The sequence below is a fragment of the Ahaetulla prasina genome, chromosome 8 (assembly GCF_028640845.1).
Source record: "Ahaetulla prasina isolate Xishuangbanna chromosome 8, ASM2864084v1, whole genome shotgun sequence".
Lineage (NCBI taxonomy): Eukaryota > Metazoa > Chordata > Lepidosauria > Squamata > Colubridae > Ahaetulla > Ahaetulla prasina.
The window spans coordinates 29,048,476-29,062,711 of NC_080546.1; the positions used below are offsets into that span (position 1 = coordinate 29,048,476).

The 14,236-nt window shown below is 40.6% G+C and overlaps 1 protein-coding gene across 1 annotated transcript in view; it reads right to left on the reverse strand.

The window, feature by feature from the left end:
- Positions 1-7,811: 7,811 nt before the first annotated feature.
- LOC131203266 (collagen alpha-1(XXV) chain-like) overlaps positions 7,812-14,236 on the reverse strand; it is a 64,074-nt gene continuing 57,649 nt past the window's right edge. Inside the window, exon 3 of the mRNA XM_058193291.1 lies at positions 7,812-7,860. Within this exon, the coding sequence (XP_058049274.1) occupies positions 7,826-7,860 (35 nt within the window). The 3' untranslated portion in view covers positions 7,812-7,825. The remainder of the gene's footprint in view (positions 7,861-14,236) is intronic.

Genomic DNA, 14,236 nt, shown 5'->3' on the forward strand with positions numbered 1-14,236 from the left:
AAGACATACCTATATTGATTCTATCACAATTCCAGCAATTAGGTTTTCTGCACTTGGCAAATATTTGATGATCTATCACACTGATTCTACTGAACAAATATTAACTAAGAAGAAAATCAGATGCCTAATTTGTCCATTCTGCATCAAACATAATTGCCTCTGTGATGTGTGATTACTTCTACTTTGCCACAAAGAAAGGATTTTAAAATAATTGCAACTTGCCGAAAACTATTTTCATTGACAAGAAAACTAAAGCATTATTGTTTCAAACCAAGTTTTGTCATATGACTTAGACTACTGAAACAGAATGAGAATATGAATACAGTATGATGATTAATCATTTAAAGGCTGTAGAATTTACAGCATATGATTTATTCACAGTGCATTATCTTGAGCACATATAACAATATATTTGTTTTTTTTCACATTATAGATAATCTATATTTTTCTGTATAAATGCATTTAGAACATTAAGTGTCTTTTACTTAATTTGACTATCCTGGTAAATTTGATTGTGGCAAAAGAGCAAGGAAAAAAGCCAAGTCTTGCATAGATTTTCATTTTTGAATTAAAAATGAGTACTTTGTATTCATTCATTCATTCATTCATTCATTCATTTATTCATTTGGTGTTCACCTCAACACAAGGGGATGGCTTACAACATTAAAAACAGTGAAACTACTGTACACACACAGTACAGTACAAAATATTGTATAGCATTTCATCTCTTGTCCTATTTCATGGTTGTGATCTTCAGATTGTCTAAAATACATTTTGTCATCAAAACTCTCCAGCAATACTGAATGAATAATATATAAATCTATGGAGTTTCTTTGTTTTATTTGAGTAAAGATTCATTGTCTTACGATATCTTCAGGTCTGTCTGTTGTATCCACTTCTTGTCTCCTGCACATTGCCTGCAAATGTTTTCAGTCTTGCGCTGCATTTTCCATTCTGGAGTGCATTGAATACAATATGACTTTGGTTCATGACTACTGCAGTTAGACACTGAAAATAATTTAATAGTAATTCTCTTCTACATTGTTCTTCAGTAGCCATTAATTAATAAAGGCATTTTTATATCCATTACAATTCCTGCCGTATATTAGAGAGGTACACAGTCCACAACTATCAATTATCTTGCTATGTCTTTTATCAAATATACATTCATTCTATATTTTGATTGTTGCCGTTAACCGAGTTTCTGAATATTTTACTTTCTTTACAGAAGAATCACATTTAAAGTTTACCAAAAGAAAACAATTGTGAAAAACAAATAACTGATCTTTTAAATATTCCTCCCTGCAAAGTAAAAATTATAAATTATAAAACCTCAGGTTTTAAAGGCATAAAGAAGAACAGATAACCATCTATCGAATTTGGTTTTATAGGCATAAACCATGGATTAATCCAGGCAAGGAAGACCTGCTCCTTGTCAAGACAGTGAATTTGAATTAAAAACCTGGTTTGTACTGATTAAAATTGTATTCTCCTTAAACAACTTCCTTGCAACGTAGCAGTTTATTTGTATTAAAATGCTCAAATGGTGGTGGTAGCCAAGAAAGTATCAACATAGCTTAACTTGGCATGACAGGTGTCCTACGAAGACAGTGGTACTAACTAACACATGACATAGTTATAACTAGATCAAGCTTTTGCACCACATTCAGTTCGGGACAAATATTTGATACTTTGATTCCAAACACAATGAACACAAATAACCTACCACAACACTATACGCATCCAGCATTATTTGCACAGATTCTTTGTCTTTTTCAGATACAGTTCAAAATGTTGCAAATTATCTCTCAAGCAATAAAAATCTTGGGTGTAATATACAGTATGTAGATAAAGATTGATAATTCATCCATTTTACATTTACTTTATTTGATTTCTTTAGCTGATATATTTGATTTCTATAGCTGCCTCAATATTCCTTGGTTGATAGGATCATTGGCCAACCTGCCTGATTGAATAGACAGATAGAAACAGCTGGGAGAAGATAGCCCTAAGGTAATTCAGCTCCATGCCATGAAAGCCTTAAAGATGACAACCAGTCCATTGAATTGTATCCAGAAACACACTAGCAACCAATGCGGCTCATAAAGCAATGGTGTTACATGTGTTGAATATCCAACACTACCCATGCAGCCACATTCTGCATCAGCTGAACTTTCCAAAGGCTCCATGTAGAGGGTATTGCAGTAGTCCAGAGAGATCACAAGGGCATAACATAATACAAAATCCTACTCTTTGTTCCTATAAATAAATTCTTTTCTTGCATGGTGCTCTGCCTTTGAAAACATCAAGCATTGTCCCTGAAGCCTAAATCAGTCCTAATTATTCCCCATCTGATAGAATGATATCAAAGTAGAGAGAATCTTCAGGAGGCTGACCAAAATATATTAATTTTCCAGAAACATTTTAAAATTAATTCTTAATGGAAAATTCATCTCTTGGCTTTTCCCCCCCTAAGACATTGCAACATTGAAAAATCAACATGTACAAAACAAAATAATCACATCACGAAAATTAACAATTGCCATGAAGTTGTCAGACCTGAACGACCAGGTCTACATATGAAGGTTCAATTAAATTTATTTATTGCTAGAAATCTATTTATAGGAAACTTCTCAATTAATGGTCAGCACCTGCTTAGAATTAGATAAGCGTTAAGCGCACTCAAAGGGACTTAGTTCTCCCGTGGTTACAGAGAGATTCTAGACTGTTTTCTCTTTTTACTCCAGCCCCCAATTCTGCCATTCTTCTACAGAAGTGGATTTTTTGCTAAAAGAACTATGCAGTTATACATCTTATTTTTACTTTTACACTACCCTTAAATTCCCAGCCCTTTAGCATTCCTAAAGACATTAATTGGAGTATAATTCATATCTGCAGCATTGGAAATGATTTAATTTGTTGATTCAACAGAATCAGTGAAAACCTTGACTTCCTCCTACCTTGGAAATTTCTTTCAAAATTTATGTGTTGAAAATGTGTTTTTAATTGCCCCAGTTTTAATACTGTCTGCCCATCACCTGAATCATAATTAACTACTTACTTCACTTTTACAACATGTCATCTTGCTTTTTTATTTCCTTTATTTCTTAAATTTTCATGGCAGAAATTAAACTAAAAAAAAAACACCACAGTTCAGAAATATAAATATTGTTATGTATTGTATATAGTTATCAGTTGAAGTTCTCAGTCTGGTCCTCTGTTGAGGTGGGAAAATACTCTCTCCAGATTGGTTGTGGGCTGATCAGCTTCCCTATAAAAGGAGCTGTGTCAGCCAGGGAGCAGCAGTTGCCTCACAGACAGTATTGAATAAAAAGCTGTTAGAAATCTAGCCTCACTGCCAGTCTTCACCCAGAACATAACAAATATAAGTGTTTTTCTTCTTCCTTTTTCCCATCTACTCCACATTCTATTACTATGACATAATCAAGATTTTCCATAAAATGGGTGGGGTTTTTTGCACTGGATTTCCATGTTTTTTCCAAGGCTGCTCCTCCAAACAATTTCCACAAACAGCTGAGAAAGTCCCCTGTGTTTCCTCAGCTTTACACCATGTTTGCTCTCCACATATATTTAGAGCAGGAGCATACAAAGAGTGCTTTAACTGCCCTTTAACATTAGGGTTTAAATATTGAACCAGGCTTCCATACGCATTATTTCCAGAAAAAGAAATAATCTGCTACTTCATATAGCATACATAGAATAGAATAGAATTTTTTATTGGCCAAGTGTGATTGGACACACAAGGAATTTGTCTTGATGCATATGCTCTCAGTGATTTGCATATTTCTGTTTCACATTCAGCTTTGTAATGGTAATTTTATATGTTTGGTCCAGTAGTCAGCAAAAAAGCTCAGTGAGGTTTACGCACGGACTATATACTATGTAGAAGCAAAGTCTAGAGTTAAAATGACTGAAGGAATGAAATTAGATTTTACTAGGTACTTTTAGAATATGTTAGAAAATCCTTTAAATTTCATGGTCTGTTTGTTTTGACTTCTCTGTATTGAAAAGATTTACCGGTAGTTGCATTGCAGAAGAAAACACACAAATCAGCAACACTCGGTAATCAGTGACTGTTCAGTTCCTATATAAATAGTTATTCTTATTAAACTGCAGCCTAGCTTGGCATAATGCACGAAATATGGCTTACATTATGACAGAGGTTTTAGAATAAGTTATAGCTCAACTAAATTTTGTACTCATACATAAAGGGAACCACAGTCATTTTTTAAAACTAACTGAAAAGGTCCTGAGAAACGGAAAAGGTCAACCTGCTAGACTTTTGCCATCTTTCTTTCATGATTTTCTTTTTATCCAGCATCCAGTAGGAAGAAAGCAGGGGGGGGGCGCTTTAGTAACAGCTATTGTCTATTGTGTCAATGGATTTATTGTAATAATAAAGGGAATTCATGTCTATGCATTAAAAGGTAATTATAAAGTTGTAGGCTGACATACATTAAAATCTATTATTATACATCAAAAAGAGGAAAAATAGACCGAAATAAAGTCTTCATAAATAGCACTTAGAGTAGCTCATAATAACGTAAATTATAAGTTAGGCAAAAAGTTCCATATTTCATCGGTTATGCAGCTCTGGATTTAATTAAACATTTATCTGTGTGTGCTTGTGATGATTATGTAGCTACAAGAATAATTCAATGCTGTGCAGCACCATAAAAGTCTGAGTTATAATTTTACAATTTTCTTATGCAATGTTAAAAATGCATTTCATTGTGATATATTTAAAACAACAGGTGTTCCATGAAATGTGTCTTTTAAGACACAAGCTGGCAAAGTAGATAAGCAACTGGAAATAGTGAATAAGGTAAGTGATGAGCCTTTAAATTTAAGAAATAGGAATAATTGCATTGATTCAAGTTGATCTTAAAAGTGAACTAAGCCTTTGAACCATTCATAGAAGCAATTTATATCAATGGACACTAGAGCTATCTTGCCTTCAGGCTTTTTATTAATATAAAGAGGAAAAAACATCCACAGGTAGGTGTGAATGAATAGCAACTTATGCTTATCATCTATTCCCTTAGAATATCAGATCATTTGCTCAAAAGAGCTTTGCAGTAATGTAATAGAAAAAAATTGCATCCTATTTACAGCCATATTTCTTTCAGAGATAGGATTTTCTTAGATCTCTTCTGTCTGCTATCGTAGTTCTTCAGCTTTGCTCTGATTTCACAGCATCCTGCAGCTGTGGAAATCATTAAGCCATTTGCCAGAAATTTGAAAGAGTGCTATAGTTCAACACTGAGAAGAAGAAAAAAACCCAATTCCTTCACCAGGTATAGATGAATATACAGCATTTGCAAGTTGAAACAGCTAAATAAGTTATAAGCTCAACAATTCACCTAGCCATGAATTTTTGTATTATGGCTGATCGCACAGTCATCCAAATCTTGGAATTTTTGCCTACTTTTCGAGTCCTTCCCAAAGACCTGGGATAGGCAGACAGTCAAATCAATCTTTAGACTGCAAGACAAACAGTATTGTTAGTATGATTTCATCCATATTCTATCTTGATGCTATTTTTGATGAACTGCCAACTCTTGATCACCATAACTTAGCAAAATCTGGCTGTTGAAGAATCTGAACTATGAAAAAGTACACTTATTCTCACTGAAAAGCAGCTTAGTCCACTGCACAGCTAGTTGAAGGGCAGGAAGAGGGTTTCCATTGCAAGAGTGATCAGATCTTATGATCTGGACCTATTTCAATCAGGTTTCAAGCTAGGAAATAACTGTATGGAGATAACATTGATAGCACTTTTGAATGGCTTCTGGCAGGCTGGAAGAGGGTTAGTATAAACTCCTGGTCCTTCTTAATACTTCAGCAGCTTTCAAAGCCATGAGTCATAATAAATTTATTGAAATAGAATCCATGATTCTTCAATATTTCTCCTCCTTCCCTCTAGGTAGGTCCCAGAAGGGGTTCTGCTTATGGAGTGCCATAGGGCTTAAATTTTCCCCCACTTCTATTTAATACCTATTTGAAACTGCTAAGTGACATCATCAGTTAAATGGATTAAGTTGATGATGGTCAGTTATGCATCTCTGCCTTGGCCTTCCAAGTGATGCTACTGGGATGTTTTCTCAGTGCTTGGACATTGTACAGGTCTCAATGGGGAAGAACTGGTTTTGATTCAACTGTGACGAGACTGAGTGACTATGGAGTTTACAGTCCCATTATCTAGTGATTTTCCATAATTAACTCTGGATGATGTAAAGCTCTCCCTGCCAGAGTTGGTATGCAACCTAAAGGTTTTGCTGGACAAAGCCTCCCCAGAATCATCTTAGAGGGGAGATGGGCAACATAAAATGGATGGATGGATGGATGGATGGATAGATAGATAGATAGATAGATAGATAGATAGATAGATAGATAGATAGATAGATAGATAGATAGATAGATAGATAAAATAAATGTCCCAATTGATTATTATAATACATTCTACATGGGGCCCCTGAAGAACATTCAAAAGCTTCAGCTGATCAGAATATAGTGGAATGAATAGTATGTCTCCAATACGCCCATGTAACATTGCTGCTACATGTGCTGAAATGGCTTCCAAGAGGCTTCTGGATGCAATTGAAGGTACTGGTTGTCTAAAGCTCTACATGGACAGAGCCAGGTTAGTTGCAGGACCTCCTGTTTTCAATGGTTTCTGCCTATTCAGCTCCATTGATGGATCCTAGAAAGCATGGCTTCTCTGTCACAGTGTCTGTCTGTAGAATAATCTTGTTCCTTAGATGTAGGCACAGTGGTGGGATTCAAGTAATTTAACAACCGGTTCTCTGCTCTAATGATTTGTTCCAACAACCAGTTTGTCAAACTGTTCAGAAAGTTAACAACCGGTTCTCCCAAAGTGGTGCGAACTGGCTGAATCCCATCACTGTGTAGACAGTCTCAACCATGTTGCCCTTCTGACAAGCCGTGAAGACCTGTTATTTCCTGAGGCACAGGGGTAGGAATTTCAATGGAACTTTGAATTGATAAATTCAAATGATGTGGCTGCCTTGATACAGTTTTTTTTTAACAGCTCTGTACAGTATATTTTTTATTTCTATTTCCACCCAGACCTCCTTGGGTAGATTAGCAGCTATATAAATTTGATTAATATATAAACTCTTATAAAGAGTTCTCTGTATATATTTGTGAATAAATTTCCATTTTTGATTCCCATCATTTTAGCCCTCAAAAGGCTGTGTAGATGTCCCAGAACTAAGTCTGTAGCAAGTGACTCAAGAGCTGAATGCTGGGAAACACAAAACAACATAAATGAATAGAATAGAATAGAATAGAATAGAATAGAATAGAATAGAATAGAATAGAATAGAATAGAATAGAATAGAATAGAATTTTTATTGGCCAAGTGTGATTGGACACACAAGGAATTTGTCTTGGTGCATATGCTCTCAGTGTACTAAAAGAAAAGATACGTTCATCAAGGTACAACATTTACAACACAATTGATGGTCAATATATCGATATAAATCATAAGGATTGCCAGCAACAAAGTTACAGTCATACAGTCATAAGTGGAAAGAGATTGGTGATGGGAACTATGAGAAGATTAATAGTAGTGCAGATTCAGTAAATAGTTTGACAACATAAATGGGTAAACTGATCAAATGATCATTCACTAATGATGATGAGGGAAGGACCTTGTTAGACTCAGACCAGAGCAAAATCAGTTTACTGGTGTTATTGAAAAGTTAACTGAAGAACAATCAACAAAAACAATTGATTCACACAATAAGAAACCCTTATTGTAAGAGATCCCTTCCATCTCTTACTGATGGAAGAGATTAGAAGAAAATAAAAAACCTACACATGAGGAAAGAAAGAAAATGAAAGGAATTATATTCACAAATAAAAAATCTTCATTGGACATAGGCAATGAGTCAGTAGTGGCTTCAGTATGACTCAGTTCTAATTGTAGAAAAACTACAAAAGCTGATTTACTAAAACTATTAAACCATAAACCATAATTTACAAACTATGATATATGAGATTACTTAATATGTTGAGGAAGAAATATAGAAAGTCTTTTTGTGGCTTAATATAGTATTGAATACAGCTTGAATCTCAATCAAGCCGGAAATTGGATTAAGCACATAGAACTGCATGGCCTATATCATTTAGATTGAGAGGTGATAACAATTCAGTACAGCTCATGAAGTTAATGGAACTAAAATATAACAAGAAGGAATTATTGGTTCAATGAAGACTCTCTGGTCATATCCAATGGAGCAATATAAAATCAGACTTGGAAAAACACTGCATAGTATTCAGGATTTAGTCATATGTACTAGGACTGTGCAGCATTTCATATTTGATTCCAAAATATGCTGCGGAGTGCTTGGGAATACAAATGCAATGCCTCCCTATAACACTTTAAAACAGCTGTGTCTTTTTATGAAACCAAGTGACAATTGCATAAGAAAGCAACTAGGCCCTGAGGAAAAAGAAAAAGCAACAGATTTGAATAGTTGTTCATATTTCTTTGTTCTAATACATTCTACCCCTTAATTTATATTTATATATTTATTAAGAGCCAGGTCTCAGAACAAACAAGGTTTAATTTTGTTATATACAATGTACAAAAACGATACTTATGTACCAAAAAGCCTTGTTCAGAAAGATTCCTACTTAACCTTAAAATGAAATATTCTATAATCCAATACATAATATTAAAATATGCATATCTCAGAGCAATATTAATGTATCCCTCAGATACCTCGGAAAGCAAGCTTTATAATTTGCCCATCCAAAAAGTCAGATGATTTTATTATCTCTTATTTAAAGATACTTCCATTGTAAACTATATTACCAGCAGAAAATTATACTTTCATAAAGAGAATATACACTTAGAAAGCAAAACATTCATTTTTCCATTCAGTAAGCCCATATTAACCTTGGGGATATATTCATCATACAGTACAAAGGAATCAATTTTGGACACTTGATTTATAGCTTGTCTTTTTAAATTTCAGACTGAAGTTGGATCCTTTCTGGGATAATTGACTTTTCCTGTGACACTTGATACTACTAAGTGTGCCATTTTGCACCTTTGAAATAATTACACTGAAAAAGTCCACCAATTTCTAACAAAAGAAAAAAAAATTAAAAATGCATCTTATACAATTTAACAATATCTCTCTATTTTGTTTTTTTGTTTTTGTTTTTTGGTTCCATATCCATTTAATAAATTATTTGAAAGAAAATAGCTTCAGGTTTATAATCTAAGATGCGTAAGTGATTATAATGTACAATGAATTATGTTGATTTATGGCACAATGTTGATTTGATCATTACTGTTGTTCCGTCTTGTCTCAGTCCCCGCAACCCCATGGACCACAGCACACCAGACCCCCTATCCACTGTCTCCCAGAGTCCACCGAAACCCATGCCTGCTGTGTCCATGACATTATCTAACCACCTCATCCTCTGCCCTCCCGTTCTGCTTTTGCCTTGAATCCTTCCCAGCATCAGAGTCTTCTCCAAAGAATCATCTCTTCTCATTTGGTGGTGAAAGTATCAGCTTCAGCTTCAATATCTCTCCTTCCAAAGGACAGTGAGGGTTGATTTCCTTGAGAATTGACTGATTTAATCTCCTTGGAGTCCAAAAAACTCTCAAGCGTCTTCTCCAATGCAATTCAAAATCTTCGATTTCCCTGCAGTCAGCCTTCCTTATGGTCCCTACATCAGGGGTCACCAACCTTTCAGACCTCAGGGACCACTAAATTCATAATTTTAAATCCCGTGAACCACTAATATAATCTGCCTAATGACTGGCTGGGTGGGTGTGGTTAGGTGGTCTTGTGACTGGGTGGGCGTGGCCAATTCAATGTCACTCATGTCAAGGGGTGCCTCACCAGCCTCTACTCGCCCCTCCTCTCCCTGCCTGCCCAGGGTTCCTTAGGGCCTCAACAGGAAGCAGTTGTTGGAGCTAAGCAGCCACCAACAGAAAGAGTTGGCAAAACAGCTGGCTCAGTTCAAATTGGATCTGAACAAGAAGGAGGCTCAGCAGAAGCACCGCACTGAGGTCTACGAGCATAGACTTTCCAAGCAGAGGGATGACCTGCAGGAGTGCAAGGCCAAGTGACGGCGCCTGGAGGCTCAGCGGGCTGAGATGGTCAGCCAGTTCCAGGCCATGATGCAGTCCCACTGGAACAAGGCCCTCCGGCTCTTCGTCACCAGTGCCGCTTCCCTCCAGTCTTCGCCCAAAGCCCCGCACCAGGAGGTTGAAGCAGACCCCAAGTCAGAATTTCTCCCCCCCCCCTCCGACCTGCAGAAAAAGACCCCGAAGGGTAAGACTCTGCAGCAACACAAATGTTCATTGCATGTATCTGTCCCAGGGGCTGTAGTTTGATGACTTCTGATTTAGTGCAATATAAAAAATTCAAATAATTTTTCTGCAGACCACCAAAAGTTTCTCGCGGACCACCAGTGATCCACAGACCACCACTTGGTGAACGCTGCCCTAGGTCCTTGGGAAGGACGTAATAGGTAAATAAAAGTGTCAAATACAATTTAATAATCTAGTTGAGTGTGCAAACAACCATAATAATTTTAGATAGTGATTAACAGCATCTCACCAAATACAAAATGATAAAATTTCCAGATTTGGAAGCCAAACCTCAATATGGCTTTCTGTGTCATTAGATTGTGATTTGTGAATTTGTGAACTGAAACCATTGTACGAACTCCAGTGCATTTAAATGGGTTACATCCTTTGTACAAAAGGCAATTTTACTTCAATTTGGGAAATCAATCTTATATAAGTTCAATGTGATACTGAGGTTCAATGTGATTTCTGCCCTGGAAGTAGCTACATATATAATGGTTGCCTAAAGTATGTGAGTTTTTTTTTTTTGCTGGTTCAAAATTTTATCCAAATTTATTTATTTATTTATTTTATTTATTTATTATTTAAATTTGTATACCGCCCTTCTCCCGAAGGACTCAGGGCGGTTCACAGCCAAGTAAAATGCACAATACATACAATTAAAATACTAATAAAAAACTTATTTAAATTGGCCATAATTAAAATTTGGAAGTAAAACCCATTTAAAAACCCATAACTTAAAACTAACCCAGTCCAGCGAGATAAATAAATAAGTTTTGAGCTCATGGCGTAAAGGTTCGGAGGTCCGGAAGTTGACGAAGTCCTGGGGGGAGCTTGTTCCAGAGGGCGGGGCCCCCCACAGAGGAGGCCCGTCCCCTGGGTGTCGCCCGGCGGCATTGTCGCGCCCGCGGCCCCCCGAGGACGCCCTCTCTGTGTGAGCGCACGGTCGGTGAGAGGTATTTGGTAGCAGCAGGCGGTCCCGTAAGTAACCCGCCCTATGCCATGGAGCGCTTTAAAGACGCTCACCAACACCTTGAAGCGCACCCGAAGGCCACAGGTAGCCAGTGCAGCCTCTTGAGATAGGTGTCACTGGGAGCCACGAGGGCTCCTCTATCACCCGCGCAGCTGCATTCTGGACCAACTGCAGCCTCGGATGCCCTTCAGGGGAGCCCCATGTAGAGAGCATTGCAGTAGTCCAGACGAGACGTCACAAGGGCGTGAGTGACTGTGCACAAGGCATCCCGGTCTAGAAAGGGGCGCAACTGGCGCACCAGGCGAACCTGGTGGAAAGCTCTCCTGGAGACGGCCGTCAAATGATCTTCAAAAGACAGCCGTGCATCCAGGAGAACGCCCAAATTACGCACCCTCTCCATCGGGGCCAATGACTCGCTCCCGACAGTCAGCCGCGGACTCAGCTGACTGTACCGGGATGCCGGCATCCACAGCCCCTCCGCCTTGGAGGGATTGAGCTTGAGCCTGTGTCTCCCCATCCCGACCTGCACGGCTTCCAAACACGGGACAGCACTTGATAGCTTCATTGGGGTGGCCCGTGTGAAAAGTACAGCTGGGTGTCATCAGCGTGCAGCTGGTACCTCACACCAAAGCCACTGATGATCTCACCCAGCGGCTTCATAGATGTTGAACAGAAGGGCGAGAATCGACCCCGCGGCACCCCACAAGTGAGGCGCCGCGGGTCGACCTCTGCCCCCGTCAACACTGCTCATGCATCGGGTCGGAGAGATAGGAGGAGAACCACCGATAAACGGTGCCTCCCACTCCCAACCCCCAACCGGCGCAGCAGGATACCATGGTCGATGGTATCAAAAGCCGCTGAGAGGTCTAATAGGACCAGGGCAGAGGAATAACCCCATCCCTGGCCCTCCAGAGATCATCCACCAACGCGACCAAAGCCGCTCTCAGTGCTGTAACCGGTCGGAAGCCGGACTGGAACGGGTCCAGATAGACAGTTTCCTCCAGGTGCAGGGGAAACTGATATGCCACCATATTCTCTACAACCGCCGGCGAAGGTTGAGACCGGACGATAATTACCTAAAACAGCCGGGTCCAGGAAGGCTTCTTGAGGAGGGCCTCACCACCGCCTCTTTCAAGGCGGCCGGAAAGACTCCTCCAACAAGGAAGCACTCAGAATCCCCTGAGCCAGCCTCGTGTCACCTCCTGAGTGGCCAGCACCAGCCAGGAGGGGCACGGGTCCAGTAAACACGTGGTGGCATTCAATCTACCCAGCAACCTGTCCATGTCCTCGGAGTCACAGGGTCAAACTCATCCCACACAACATCACCAAGACCGCCTCAGATACCTCGCCTGAATCGCCACAATTTTGGTCCAGACCGTCCCTAAGCTGAACGATTTTATCGATAGATAACCGTTAAACTCCTCAGCACGCCCCGCACGGGTCATCCCGCCCCCTGGTGAAGGAGGGAGCGGTCACCAAACAGGGCAGCTGGGCGGTTATCTGCCGACGCAATGAGGGAGGAGGCGAGAACGCCGCTTCCCTCAGTGCCACTAGGTAGGTCCTGGTATAGGATCTAACTAGTGTCCGATCAGCCTCTGAACGGCTGGACCTCCAGGAACTCTCTAGGCGCCTTCTCCGGGCCATCCCCCTCAGCCCTCGGAGAACCAAGGAGCCGGTTGGGATCTGCGCCGGGTCAGAGGTCGCAAAGGCACGACACGGTCAGCCCCAGCCGCAGCCCGCTCCCAGGCTGCAGCTAGTTCCTCTGCCGTGCCGTGAGCCAGACCTCAGGAAGTGGCCCAAGCTCCGTCAAACCTCTCTGGGTCCATCAGGCGCCTGGGACGGTACCACCGTAATGGTTCCGTCTCCTGCGGTGTTGGGTAGCGGTCAGAAAGTCCAGGCGAAGAGAGAGTGATCTGACCATGACAAAGGTTCAATGACTATTTCCTTTAAGTCCAGATCTCAACCACTGACCAGAGACAAAATCAGGTCCAGTGTGCCTCCCATGTGAGTGGGGCCATCCACTACTTGAGTCAGGGAACTCCCGAGCTACTGCCGATGACGAGCCGGCAGATGGCAGTTAAAGTCCCCATGACTAAAAGTCTGGGGTCTCCACTGCCACCCCGCAAGCACCTCCAGGAGCTCGGGCAGGGCAGCTGTCACGCAGCAAGGAGCCAGGTACGCCACCAGCAAGCCCATCTGACATCTATGACCCCACCTCACAAAGAGGGATTCACACCCGCAATCTGAGGTACACGGCTCTAGACTCTCTTTAATAGCAACCGCCACCCTCCACCCCTACCCTGGGCCTCGGCTGATGGAATGCACGGAAACCCGGTGGGCACATCTCACCAGGGCACACCCCTTCAGTGCCCAACCAGGTCTCCGAACGCTTATAATATCCGCTGCACCCCTGAATCAGATCATGTATTAGGGGCCTTATTGCCACGGACCGTGCTGCATAACATCAGACAAGGCCCAGGCTCTGAGGGTCTTGGCCATCCGGGAACGGAGAAGTCAGATCGGGCACGCGATCGCCTGCAAACATCGAACGCGTGACCCCTATGTCGATACGATCCCCTTCCGCCATATCTGCCCCTCCCACTTACCGTGCAAATAGACTCACCTCACACAAAGGAACACACTCATAACCTCCGAACCCATTGATAGTCGCCACGAGCATGCGCTGAACTGGTTTCCTCCCGACGGGCTACCCCTCACCCACCCTAACCTCCACCCCACCCAACACTACCTCCCCTTCCAACCCGCCCAGTTCTACCTCCTTAAAAGTCCCATTAAAATTCCCCTTAAAAACCCTATTAAAATAATTAATTAAAAATCCCCTGAGTCTCCTATTTTTGGCATGCCAAAGTGTTCTGCAG